The sequence below is a fragment of the Cryptomeria japonica genome, chromosome 10 (genome assembly GCF_030272615.1).
Source record: "Cryptomeria japonica chromosome 10, Sugi_1.0, whole genome shotgun sequence".
Classification (NCBI taxonomy): Eukaryota; Viridiplantae; Streptophyta; class Pinopsida; order Cupressales; family Cupressaceae; genus Cryptomeria; species Cryptomeria japonica.
In genome coordinates, this window is record NC_081414.1 from 914,195,913 (window position 1) to 914,209,677 (window position 13,765).

Sequence of the window (13,765 nt, forward strand, 5' to 3'; positions counted from 1 at the left end):
TGCTAGTACATTGAAATTTGCATCATGATATGACTCATCTATAAGGATAATCTTTAACCATCATAAAGGAGTTTTGAACATAACCAAATTTTCTCACACTCACACTCATCAAACTTGCTAAGCTTTCCAGAATAAATACAAAGTGATTTTCAATCCAACTAGATGAAGTCAAAGTTTAATTACTCGAAAGATTTGCATGCTTAACCATCTCTTATGCATTCCCACCATCTTGACAAAGAGATATTCATTCACCAATAAATTTTGAGAGTTTCCTTTTGCGCAGGGCGAGAGCATGAAGAAAGGTTGTGAGATTTGGAATTACACCCGTTAATTGCATTAGCTTGAAACTTTCTAAAGCTTTTTCATCATACTCATCAAAGGTTACCACAATTGGTATTGACACCAACCATTTGCATTTGACTGAAACCATAGTTCATTTAGGCGATATTAAACAATTTCATGGGCTTCATCATATCTGTCAAGCAGTAAAATATCCCATGCGGGTCGATGGATTTCCATGCCCAATTTGAATTCCATAGGATGCTACTGACAAAGTTGAGGCAATTTCTTAAGAGTTCCTTAAGATTTTCTGACAAATTCAATTTGTGCATACGTTGCTATCATCGCATCCACAAGACATCTTTTACGACATTCTGTCAAACAGTTCATATGCCGTATCCAACATTTTGCAAGAATATTTGTTGCTGCGGTTTGATGAATATCCTGATTGGTTTTGTAACCTTCCACTCGTGGCATTTCACATGGTATTCTCTCGAACAGTTCACTTGCTGGTTTTAACTTTCAACTAATGGCATTTTACGTGGTATTATATCAAACACTTGGCATGCATTGTTTATGCATTCAACTCCTTGTACTTTACATGGCGTTAAATAACCCAGCGGTGAGGAGAATGGAGATTGCACACTGTTTACTAGGCGTTAAACCTTCAATACCTTTATACCATGGCAAGGTGATATTTTGTTGAGGCACTTCGTAGGACAATCCACAAGATGTTTTTGCTTCTCATTCTGCACGCAAGAATGGGTGCACCTCCAATGGCAAATGAAAAAGCATCCATTGTTTAGATATTTTGAATTATTTGGATGGGAATGAAACTTTTTAAAAATTCCTCCAATGGCGCTGCCATCAGCCGTTCCAGCGACGCCATTTATATGATGGATGTCATGGTGATTTGCATGTTAGATGTCTTAGCGTATTTTTGTATAGAGGATAGTTACAGCCCATTTCAGTAACTTGTATGCAGCTCGCCCACAAAAAAAGACTTCAACAATCAAGTGGAAATACAAGTTAACTTTCTCAAGATTAAAATAAGAAAAGGATCTTTCATCTAAACTTGCAAATTCCAACCCTCATTTTCCATGAATTCGAACAAATAATGCTTTGATTAAAATTGAAGATGTGTGTATTGTTGCCTCCATTTCATTAAGCTACTCCCCTCCAAGAAAACCTCTACAAAGATGCCGCGATCTTTGATCATCTTCCATACATAATCTTCAAACTTTTCAAGGCTTTCTTTCAGTTGGGTGTTCATGGCTTGCCGTTTGTCTTGCTCCTGTTGGAGAACTTTTAACACTTTACAAGCCTCTTCTATATGAGCCCAAAAACAGGAGTCCTCAGTTAATGATGCAAATTTTATGCGAGCATTTCTAACTTTTGTAACTCCATTAATGCAAGTTTGATCTTTTACATTAAGCCATTTTTCCAGAACTTTGTGACGGTTTGGTCTGGTTACGTTTGACAGATAGCTTCCATGATCTTTGTGGAGGCGATAGTAGTCTGCAATGTCCAATGGCTCTACAAGTCTTTTGTATGCAGTGCCAACATTGATCCATTTATTTTGAAATTGAAATCCACTAGCTAAAACATGATTCTTCACCTTCTCAATAATGTCATCCCAGTACATTTCCAGAGTTATTCTAATCATATTTGCAGGAAAATCTTTCTTGTCACGCTCACCTGGAGATTTTACAACATCATAGTAACCAGAGCCATCGGCCTTACACGTCACTTTGTACCATTCCAGCACAACCATATAGCTTTGGTTCTTGCTCAACTGGTAATTTAGTTTTTCAATCTTCATAATATGTTCCATGTTCTTCACACGAGTCATTTTTTATTTTTTTTTGTTTCGACGGTTTGCATGCATTTCTAACTCCAGCATCTTACAAAATCTGATGCGTCGTCCTTAACCTGGTTCGAAGCTCCCATTTTGTGTAGGCAAGTAATTAGCAAAGGCGTGGGAAATTTGGCTTTATATTTGCTAATTGCATATACTTTAAAGTTTCTAAAAACTCTTCAACAAACGTGTCATCCTATTCCATGGGTTTCCTATTTCTTTGAGACATTTCGTCAGATGGTTCAAATGCTTTGTCGATGCCTTCACATTTTGCATACATCCATAATAATAGTTGCCAGTACGAGATATGATAAATTACTATCCTTTATGTTGTGACGAATGTCAATGGTTGGGATGATGCGGCCAAAGTCACAGAAGGTTTTGTGAGATTTTGCCAAGATCAAGAGGTTTTGTGTACTGTGAAATTGTGGAGGTATGCAATTTATGAAACTAAAATACCTTATAATTTTGTTGCGTGTTCTCCAATTAGTATATTTTCCATTTGCTTTAACTTATTAGAAAATATTGGAAACATAGATGGTAATATACCATGTGGAACATAATGGTATTGAAATAAGGAAAAAGTTTACTTAAGATTTGTTCTTCTTAGTTTAGAGCTTTATTTCTCAAATGGTAAATATGAACAAATGAAAAACCCTAATAGAATAATATATGAATAAAAAAAAAAATTCTATTAAAAAAAGTTATATCTTGAATTACAAAGATTGTGATTGCTTAAGTTGTCAACTGCCAATCATAAGACTTTAAAATAATGAGAATATCAATGTAATATTAATTTAAATTTTAACCTATTTACAATAATATTATATAGCATAATTAAACTTTAAACTACAAATAAATATTACATTTAAAATCACAATCAAAGAAATCAGTCTGTAAAAACCAAAATAATGAGAATATCAATGTAACATTAATTTAAACTTTAACCTATTTACTACAATGTTATCTAACATTAAAGCTATTCACGTGTTTGGTAATAATTTTACTTTGAAATCAATGAAACTCTAAACTAATATACTTAAAACAAAATAAAATTGAAATATTATATTAAAAGAATAATTTAAGCTACAATTAATGTTCATTTCTTATAAATTGATTTTCATATGAATCTAGACATTCATAAATACATGGTATTCATTTTGTACGAATTTTAGTAAGATTTTTAAAATTAAGAATCTATCTCATGTTAATTTAATCAAAATGAATTAAATCATCTTATTTATGTGATCAAATAGATCATTCTACTTAAATATCAAATGACAAACCCATATACGAAAATCAATTCCTCTAAGAAAAGTCTTTATTAATGTAAAATATGAAAAAACTGTACACAATAATGTAAGTGTTGCTCTTACCTAAATCCTATTCTATTACATCCTCTTATGGTCATTGACTCTGAAATAGCTAATATTAGAGGCATGGGGATGGGTTTACAGCACTAGCATCAACTGTAGTCATGTGTGCATTCTTACATAAAAATTGAGCATCTTCTTTTCCATCGTTATACCTCAAGTTTATATGTTCTACTTTGATTTCTTGACAAGGCACAATTTGGCTGCATTCAAAAGCGATTGCAACATTTGTAGCCGATGTTCCAGTTATTTTCTTGTATAGCACGTCTCTGATCTTCACACCAGAATTTCCCTGCAAACATATAATAACAACAGAAACAAAATTACTCCCATCATTAACTACTACTGTTGAAGCTTATTCTGTAGTAACATGAGAAAATATATACCTTTGTAGGAATTCCATATGGAGAATAATATTGGTCAATTAGAACAAGATTTCGTACGTTGTCCAGTTTTACATTTTGGAATGTTATACCAGTTGCACAACTATTCCTTCCCTTACTGGTTTTGATCCTTACGCCATTGTGTGTTTCTTGAAAAGAAACTCCAGAAACTCCACTTACTGTTATGTTCTTTACAGCAGCAAGGGCGATATCTTCACCAAGACTTCCAATACTTCATTATATACAACACAAAACCAAAATTCTATCAGTACCCAGTATTGTTTTCTAAGATATGAATTCATGAAAATAAAAAGCGTATATTTATGAATGCTACCTATTATCACCAGATTCCATGCCCTGCCTGTTAGAATAGTCTAGTAATTTCTACCATCATCTAGATGGTTTCTAGATAGTTTAGTTGCTTCCACCACCGTCCAACATTAATGGCAAATCCAGAAAGCTCTCCAATGGCAGTGATTCTAGATCATTCTCTGCAGACCTCTATAAATAGAGGCGATGTAACCCATTCTTGTAAGCAACAAAAAATACATGTTTGCTTCATGTACAGCTGTACACTTGCGTAACATCTATTATGTCTCTTAAATGCCTCTGCCCACTTCATAGTGGTATCAGAGCCAGCATTTATTGCAGCCTGTAGGAGAAAAGACTATTTGGTGGAAAAACATAAAGAGATTGCAGATTGGAGGTTCGAGGAAGCAAGAAAAGTAAGAACTCTAAAAAAGGGAAGACATAGCCAGCAAAGGAACTGCAGACCAAGGAAAGCTAAGCACTTTGCCCAGGCAACAAAAATTGCAGCAGTTTAAAGCAGTAAAAGACAAAGATCGTTGACAAAATCTGAGGAAGACCAAGTTGTCTTAAGTAGAAGCCGATTGAAGAGACCACTGGAAATACAGATATGAGGACGGATTGCCATCATCATCAACAGAAAGGGTGCCGAAAAAGTGAAAGAGGCCGCAGCCAAACAAGGAGGAGATTAGTCATATATCTGAAGAAGAAGAAGAGTTGTTGAAGCATAAAGTACAATCATGGTATAAGTATGAATTATATGCAACCTCTGATTCCAGTGTTTACAGGAAAGAATTATGATACTTGGGCAATAAGAGTGAAGACATTATTTCGTTCTCAAAAATTGTTGGATATAGTAGAGAAAGGGTTTGTAGAACCACAAAATGAGGCACCATTAACCCTAAATGAAAAGAATAAGCTTAAGGAGAATAGGAAGAAGGACATAAGGGCCTTACAAATTATTCAACAAGGTATGGATGATACTGTTCTTGCTAGAATTAGTGGAGTTACTTCAGCCAAGAAAGCATGAGAAATATTAGAGACAACATACCAAGGAACAAGTAAGGTTAAAGTAGCAAAGTTGCAAGCACTTAGAAGGGATTTTGAAAATCTTCAAATGAAAGAATTTGATTCAGTAGAACAATTTTCAGTTCAAGTTATGAATGTGGTTAATCAAATTAGATTAAATGGTAATGAGCTAACAGATCAAAAAGTTGTACAAAAAATTCTTAGAAGTTTGCCTAGCAAGTTTGATACTATTGTGGTTGCAATTGAAGAATCTAAAGGCTTGTCAAAATTGCCTATAGATGAGTTGTTTGGATCATTTTACAATCATGAATACAGGTTGAACAAGAATAGGAATTCTTCATTAGAGAATGCCTTCAAGTCACAGATGACATTTGACAGAGGCAAAGGAAGAGGAAATTCAAGATTTAGAGTAAGAGGAAGAGGCAATTTTCAAAGAGAGGAAAGAAGAAGTCCTGAACTAGGAGGAAGGAGAAATCAAAGTATCAACACAAGAGGACGTAGCAATAATCAATAATCACAAAGGTATGATAAATCCTATATTCAATGTTACTACTGCAAGAAGTATGGACACTTTTCTAGTGAATGTCAAAAGAAACAAGTTGAGATAGGAAAGCAAAATGCAAATTTTTCTGAAAATAGTTGAGAAACATTGTTTATTACATGTCATATAGCACAAGAAAGTCCAAGTGATTCTTGGTTTCTAGATAGCAGGTGTAGCAATCACATGACAAGAAATAGAGATTTATTTGATTACTTGGATAACTCAATTAAATCAGAAGTGAAATTAGGTAATAATGACACCATGGAAGTAATGGGAAAAGGTGTAATAAATGTGATGACAAATTTTGGTAAGAGGACTATTCCTGATGTTTATTATGTACTAGGTTTGAAACATAATCTCATAAGTGTGGGTCAACTTGTTCAAAAAGGTTATAAGGTTATCTTTGAGAATAATGTGTGTACTATATTTGATAAATCTCCTAGTAACATGATAATTGAAAGGATTGAAATGACAAGGAATAGGATGTATCCACTTCGAATGAAGAGTGAAAAGGTTGGAGAAGCTGAAGTGAATTTCAAGGCAACTTGTTTGGATCAAGCATGGGTATGGCATTTAAGGTATGGTCATCTTAACTTCAAAGGATCATCTTTATTGCAGCAAAAGAAAATGGTAAGATGATTACCCCCAATTAAAGAGCCACTAAATTCATGTAATAGTTATATTTTGGCTAAACAACATAGAGATAAATTTCCAAAAGGGATGTCATATAAAGCATGGAAACCTCTAGAGATTGTGCATACAGATATATGTGGTGCAATACAAACACCATCATTAGGTGGGAGTATTTATTTTTTAACTTTTATTGATGATTTTAGTAGAAAACTATGGGTTTATTTCCTTAAGTACAAATCAGAAGCATTTGGAAAATTCAAAGAGTTTAGAGCATTAGTTGAGAAGAAAAGTGGCCTAGCCACCAAGGTATTGAGATCAGATAGATGTGGAGAATACAAATCAAATGAGTTCTTAGATTATTGCAAGTATCATGGAATAAAGAAACAATTCACTATGAGTTACACACTTCAACAAAATGGTGTTGCAGAAAGAAAAAATAGAACAATAATGGAAATGGCAAGGAGTGTGTTGAAGGGAAAGAACTTACCAAATGAATATTGGGCTGAAATAGTAGCTTATGCAGTATATATCTTAGATAAGAGTCCAACAAAAAATGTAAAAGACAAGGTTCCACGACAAGAATGGAGTGGTAAGTCTCATTGTGTATCTCATTTTAGAATTTTTGGATGTGTTGCATTTGCACATGTGCCTAAGGAAATAAGAAGTAAGCTTGATGATAGAGGTGAGAAATGCATATTTATTGGGTATTGTGAACAATCCAAAGCGTATAAGTTGTTTAATCCCATCACTAGGAAGGTTATCATTAGTAGAGATGTTGTTTTTAAAGAAGAAGAAGCCTAGGATGGAAGTATAGACAAAGCAATCATAGGTACTATAGCAATACCTTATGATGAAGAGGAAGGAAAAGAACAAGGAAGCCAAGGAGATCAATTGCATGAACAAGAAGAAACTTCGTCAAGCAAACCACAAGGTAAAAACTCAGAAGGGATCTTGAACAAGATGAATCTTCAACTCATTCCTCTCCTAATTCACAAGTAAGTAATGACCCTAATCCTACGCTTGCATCATTAAGATCAAGAAATAGAAATAAGAAAACTAGAAGTCTACAAGAAATTTATGATCAAGGAGATGGAATAGATTTGCAATCAAACTTTGCTTTATTTACTCACAATCGTACATATTTTAAAGATGCAATTAAAGAGAATGTTGGGTTAAAGCAATGAATGAAGAAATAGAATCAATAGAAAAGAATGACACATGGGAATTAGTAGATTTTCCAAAGGGAAAATAATGCATAGGAGTAAAATGGGTTTACAAGACTAAATTTAATGCAAATGGAGATATAGAAAAGCACAAGGCAAGGTTAGTAGCCAAGGGAATTACACAACAATATGGACTAGATTATAATGAAACATTTGCACCCATCGCAAGACTTGATATAGTTGGAATGGTATTAGCTATAGCAGCTCAAAACAAGTGGAAGGTTTACCAAATGGATGTCAAATCAACTTTCTTAAATGGTTTTCTAGAAGAAGAAGTTTATGCACAATAACCACCAAGATATGAGAAAAATGGGCAAGAAGATAAGGTGTGCAGGTTGAAAAAGACACTCTATGGACTAAAGCAAGCACCTAGAGCATGGTATAGTCAGATTGATACATACATGATGAATAATGGATTCAATAGAAGCAGTTGTGATCCTACACTATACATGAAGGACAACAAACAAGGTCAGATTCTAATTGTTTGTTTATATGTTGATGATTTGATCTTTACTAGAGGTTTATCTACTAATGAGTTTAAAATAGAAATGATAAAGGAATCTGAGATGACAAATTTGGGATTAATGAGAAATTTTCTTGAAATTGAAGGTATACAAAATAATAAAGGGATTTTAATTTGTCAAACAAATTATGCAAAGGATGTATTGAAGAAGTTTAGAATGATAAATTGCTAAGCTTTGTCCCTATAGCAATAGGGACAAAGCTTAGCAAAGAAGATAAAGAGTACAAAATTGATTCAACCATATTTAGAAGACTTGTTGGAAGCTTGATGTATCTCACTACAAAATTGATTCAACCATATTTAGAAGACTTGTTGGAAGCTTGATGTATCTCACTACAACTAGGCCAGATATTATATATGGAGTCATTTTGATATCTAGATTTATAGATACACGTAAGAATTTGCATTGACAAGTTGGAAAGAAAATATTGAGGTATATCACAGGGACAATAGACTATGGGATATTGTATTCCACAACAAATAATTTTGAATTGATAGGATATACAGATAGCAATTTTGCAAGGAGCATTGATGATCGAAAGAGTACTTTAGGTTATGCATTTCACCTTGGAATAGGAGTTGTTGCATGGGCATAAAAAAAACAACCTATAGTGACTATTTCATCCGCCAAAGAAGAATATGTAGCAGGAACATCAAGGACGTGTCAAACAGTATGGATGTGAAGGATCTTGATGGACTTAAAGCATAATAAAAAGGAGTCAACAACAATCTACCGTGATAATAAGTCAACAATTGCACTATCAAAAAATCATGTCTTTCACAAAAGAAGCAAGCACATTGATAGGAGGTACCACTTCATCTTAGAATTGGTTAATAATGGAGAAATCAACTTGAAGTATTGTAGATCTAAAGAACAATTGGTAGACATATTCACAAAGGCATTAGCACAAGAACAGTTTGAATATTTAAGAGAAAAAATTGAATATTGTGTAAATAGCAATGTAATTAGTAGAAATTAGGGGGGAGTGTTAGAATAGTCTAGTAATTTCTACCATCATCTAGATGGTATTTAGATAGTCTAGTTGCTTCCACCACCACCCAACATTAATGGCAAATCTAGAAAGATCTCCTATGGCAGTGATTCTAGATCATTCTCTGCAGACCTCTATAAATAAAGGCGATGTAACCCATTCTTGTAAGCAATAAAAAATACATGTTTGCTTCATGTACAGCAGTACACTTGTGTAACATCTGTTATGTCTCTTAAATGCCTCTGCCCATTTCATTGCCCACATGTAACTCCTTCAATATCAACATTGAATGATCTTGGCCCAATAGAAATACAGTCGTCTCCTGAAAATAAATAATAAAGCTACTTTATTAAGAACTCCTCCCACAAATAAATATTTGATTAAAATCAATTTCATTCATCAATATGTTCATTATCCATCACCTAAAAATCATTCATCATATGAATTAACAAAAGTCACCTGTTCCTACAATAATGTCTCAAATTTTAACATTGGAAGACTGTCCCACGTGAATTCCATCAATATTGGGACTGCCACCCAGAGCCTTAATAGTCACACCTTAAACCTCAACATTATTGTAGCTATTGAAGTCTACATGAAACTGCTTGTTGTTGATTGAGGTGATCTTTTTTACTATGGTATTCGTGGTCCTTGTAAATCTCAATGTCTGTTTACCAAGGAGAACAAATTCATCAAATATTATAAAATCTAATAATAATTTAATTTGTTCCAAATGAGGTGGTGTAGATTTTTTAAATAATCAATAGTACTAGAGAGATAAAAGTAGCACCATGTGTCCATTCTGATTTGTCTTCTGCAAATACAAAATATATAAAATCATAGTCAGCCAAAGAAAATGACATATTCAAGATCAATTTTAAAAGCTATGACAATGCAAGAATCCTTGGGCGAATAAAATGACTAATAAAAGCTAAAAATGTAATACTAAAGTAGGTTTTTATTATGAATTTAGTTTAGTTTTGTCAATTAGGTGATATGTTTGGGTTGTCATTCACAGACCTTCTATATCATTACTTGTATTTGAATAAAGAGATTCTTTTCATATATTATGAAAACTCTCAAGTCTCTAGAATTAATTATATTAAAGAATATGTTGCATTTGAATTCCCATCGTTGATACCTTTTCATTCATCTTTGTCCACCAAGAAGCTCCTCGACCATCTAAAATTCCTCTACCTTCAACTGCAGCCAATAATTTTTGCTCTTTATTGAAGATAACGATGAATGATGCATTGGAGTTGATCGTTGGAGGAAATAAAACAACTTTCTTGTTTTATTTGTTTTTGTTAATCAACAATCTTATTGCTAAGATAGGATAGAATAAGTTTTATAGTTTTAGATATAAAACAATTTTTTTAGTTTTATTGTTTTATTGTTTTAAGTTTTTGGTTTTTCTATTCTTAGGAAAATGATTGTCTATAAGGCAATTACTATTATTGTAATTTTGGTGAGAGTTTTTTTTGTGTTAATTCTCTTTCAGTTTGTCACTGTATTTTGAATATTTTAACAATCTTTCATTTGGTATTAGAGCAGGTTGCAAGAATTCTGATTGTGCAGATTCCAGGTTGGAACAACAGTTATCTTCAGATGGCTAATGGAAAAGATTTAGCATTTCAGCTTCCATTGTTTACTGGAGAAAACTATGATTATTGGAGTATCAAGATGAAGACCCTAATTTTATCCCAAGATCTTTGGGAATTTGTGGAAGGTGGATACACAAAACCTGTTGATCAGAATGCATTCAAGACATGGACACCTCAACAAAAAAATCAGCTAAGAAGATAGAAAGAAGGATAACAAAGCTCTTTTCACCATTCAATTTGCCTTGGATGTATTAATTTTTCCTCGAATTGCCAGTCTGACAAAATCAAAGGATGCATGGGAGACTCTACAAACTACATACCAAGGTACAGATAAAATCAAATTGGTAAGACTTCAAACTTTTTGAAGAGAATTTGAAAATTTGAGGATGAAAGAATCTGAGTCCATTCATGAATTTATTACTAGGACTCAAGGTATAATGAATCAGCTTAGGACTCAAGGTGAAACTATATCAGATCATAAAATTGTAGAAATTTTTTTGAGGTCTCTTCCTCCTAAATTTGATCCAGTAGTAATTGCTATTGAAGAAAGTAAAGATCTAACTACTTTCAAAGTTGCAGAATTAATTGGTTCTTTGCAGTCTCATGAAGAGCGCATGCAGCGTTCTATGGAGATTTTTGTTCAAGCTTTCCAGTCTTCTATGAATATTGAGGAAAAATCCAAATCTCCTCCCTCTCATACTGCTAAATTTCAAGGTGAATCTTCTGGAAATAACAGAGGAAGAGGTAGAGGAAGAGGAAGAGGAAATAATAGAGGAAGAGGATGAAGTTCTGTTGATAGAAGGAGTATTCATTGCAGATATTGTGAACAATATGGGCACTATGAATCTGAGTGTAGGAAGAAGAAATCTGACTTGAATAAGTCAAGAGCTAGTTATGCAGAAGAATCTTCTAATGAAAAGAATTCTACATTCTTTGCATGCAATTTAGCGAAAGAACCCCAAGAGGATGTGTGGTTCTTGGACAGTGGTTGTTCAAATCACATGACAGGTAAATCTGATTTCTTTGTCAAATTAGATGATTCAATGAGGAGTAAAGTTAAATTTGGAGATGATAAGGAGGTTGATGTAATGGGAAAAGGTACCCTTGCAGTCAAGACTAAGCAAGGAGACACTACAAATATCCATAATACTTTCTTTGTGCCAGAATTACAGCATAGTCTTTTGAGTATAGGACAACTTCTAGAAAAGAACTATAAAGTTGTATTTGAAGATAGCTGCTGTGAAATTTTTGATAAATCTAATAATCATCATCTTGTAGCAAAGACTTATATGATAGAGAATAGATTGTTTCCTCTCAAATTGGTTTCTAGTAAGTTGCATGCACTAAAATCAACCATAGATGATTCATGGTTATGGAATCAATGCTATGGTCATCTAAATTTTCAAGGGCTAACTTTGTTGAATAAGAAAAATATGGTGTGAGGTCTTCCTCCAATCAAGGCAAAAGAAAACGTTTGTTCAGGGTGTGCACTTGGCAAGCATCACAGAGACAGTTTTCCGGTGGGAAAATCTTGGAGAGCCAAATCTCCTCTAGAGCTTGTGCATGCTGACATCTGTGGTGATATGCAAGTGTCATCATTGGGTAAGAACCTTTATTTTTTGATATTCATTGATGATTACTCTCGCCACACTTGGTTTTATTGTTTGAAGCAAAAATATGAAGCCTTTGCATGCTTCAAGAATTTTAAAGCACTGGCTAAGAAACAAAGTGGGTATCGTGTCGAGATAATTAGAATAGATAGAGGGGGAGAGTTTACTTCTAATGAGTTTGCTAATTTTTGTGCTAAGAATGGCATGCAAAGACAGCTTACTACCGCTTATACACCTCAGCAAAATGGTCTTGCTAAAAGAAAGAACCGTACCATTATGGAAATGGCACGGAGCATGTTGCAGACAAAAAATCTTCCAAATAGTTTTTGGGGAGAAGCAGTTGCCACTACAGTATATTTTCTCAACCGTAGTCCCACGAAAGCAGTTCAAAATCTGACTCCAAAGGAAGCCTGGAGTGGTCACAAGCCTTCCGTGACTCATCTTCACATCTTTGGATGCTTGGCATATGTGCATATTCCAAATCAAAAGTGAAAGAATTTGGAAGCCAAATACCAACTTTGTATCTTTGTGGGCTACTCTACTGCAACTAAAGGCTACAGATTCTATAATCCCGAGACAAAGCAATGGATAGTTAGCCGGGATGTGATTTTTAATGAAGGGGGAGTATGGCAATGGAAAGATGATGTGCAAAAAAATCCATCAATAATCATAAACATAGAAGATAACAGTGTTCCTCCTCCTCTCTCCACAAGCTCAAGTGGAAGTTCTAGCTCCAGTTCCAGTCCTCCAAGCTCACCTAGTTCTTCGAGTAGCACAAATTTAGGTGAATATTCACCTCCACCGTCACCTCCGGCATCCATTCCACGAAATGTACGAAGCTTGGTTGATGTTTATCAGAGGACTACCAATATAAATCCAATTGCTAATTTTGCTTTGTTTAGTACAATTAAAGTTGAACCCTCTGTGTATGAAGAAGCAATGAAAGAACCTATATGGGTTAATGCTATGAATGATAAAATGAATTCCATTCATGAGAATAATACTTGGGAATTAGTTCCACTTCCCAAAGGTAAGCAGGTGATTGGTGTGAAATGGATTTACAAAGTAAAATATCATGTAGATGGTTCAGTAGAACACCATAAGGAAAGACTAGTTGCCAAAGGGTTTGCACAAACTCCTGGAGTGGATTATGCCGAAACTTTTGCTCCTGTGGCTTGACTTGACACAGTCAAGATTATATTGGCTATTGCAGTACAATACCAGTGGCCAATATTTTAGATGGATGTGAAATCAACATTCCTTAATGGTTACATAGATGAGGAAGTTTATGTGGAACAACCTATGGGTTATGAAGTTCCAGAAAAAGAACACTTAGTCTACAAGTTGAAGAAAACCCTTTATGGGTTGAAGCAAGCTCCTTGTGCCTGGTATTCTAGGATTGATAGTTATT

General features: G+C 34.1%; 2 protein-coding genes across 2 annotated transcripts; both read right to left on the bottom strand.

The window, feature by feature from the left end:
* Positions 1-1,405: 1,405 nt before the first annotated feature.
* On the bottom strand, positions 1,406-2,131 carry LOC131859360 (senescence-associated carboxylesterase 101-like). The gene has a single exon (XM_059212998.1). It carries the CDS (start codon positions 2,129-2,131, stop codon positions 1,406-1,408), a length of 726 nt encoding a protein of 241 aa, XP_059068981.1.
* Positions 2,132-3,568: 1,437 nt separating this feature from the next.
* LOC131050601 (polygalacturonase-like) lies at positions 3,569-13,175 on the bottom strand. The gene is made up of 4 exons (XM_059212999.1): positions 13,112-13,175; positions 9,399-9,462; positions 3,897-4,125; positions 3,569-3,802 (listed from the first exon to the last, which is right to left on the bottom strand). Exons 1-4 carry the CDS (start codon positions 13,173-13,175, stop codon positions 3,569-3,571), a joined length of 591 nt encoding a protein of 196 aa, XP_059068982.1.
* Between the last annotated feature and the right edge of the window lie 590 nt (positions 13,176-13,765).

Excerpts from the sequence above, each read along its gene's own strand:
- LOC131050601 (XM_059212999.1), bottom strand. The coding sequence starts at position 13,175 with ATGGATGCCGGAGGTGACGGTGGAGGTGAATATTCACCTAAATTTGTG. Across the intron at positions 9,463-13,111 it reads TGTGCTACTCGAAGAACTAG|GAGACGACTGTATTTCTATT; the intron begins GTGAGCTTGGAG and ends ATTTATTTTCAG. Across the intron at positions 3,803-3,896 it reads CATATGGAATTCCTACAAAG|GGAAATTCTGGTGTGAAGAT; the intron begins GTATATATTTTC and ends ATATGTTTGCAG.
- LOC131859360 (XM_059212998.1), bottom strand. The coding sequence starts at position 2,131 with ATGACTCGTGTGAAGAACATGGAACATATTATGAAGATTGAAAAACTA.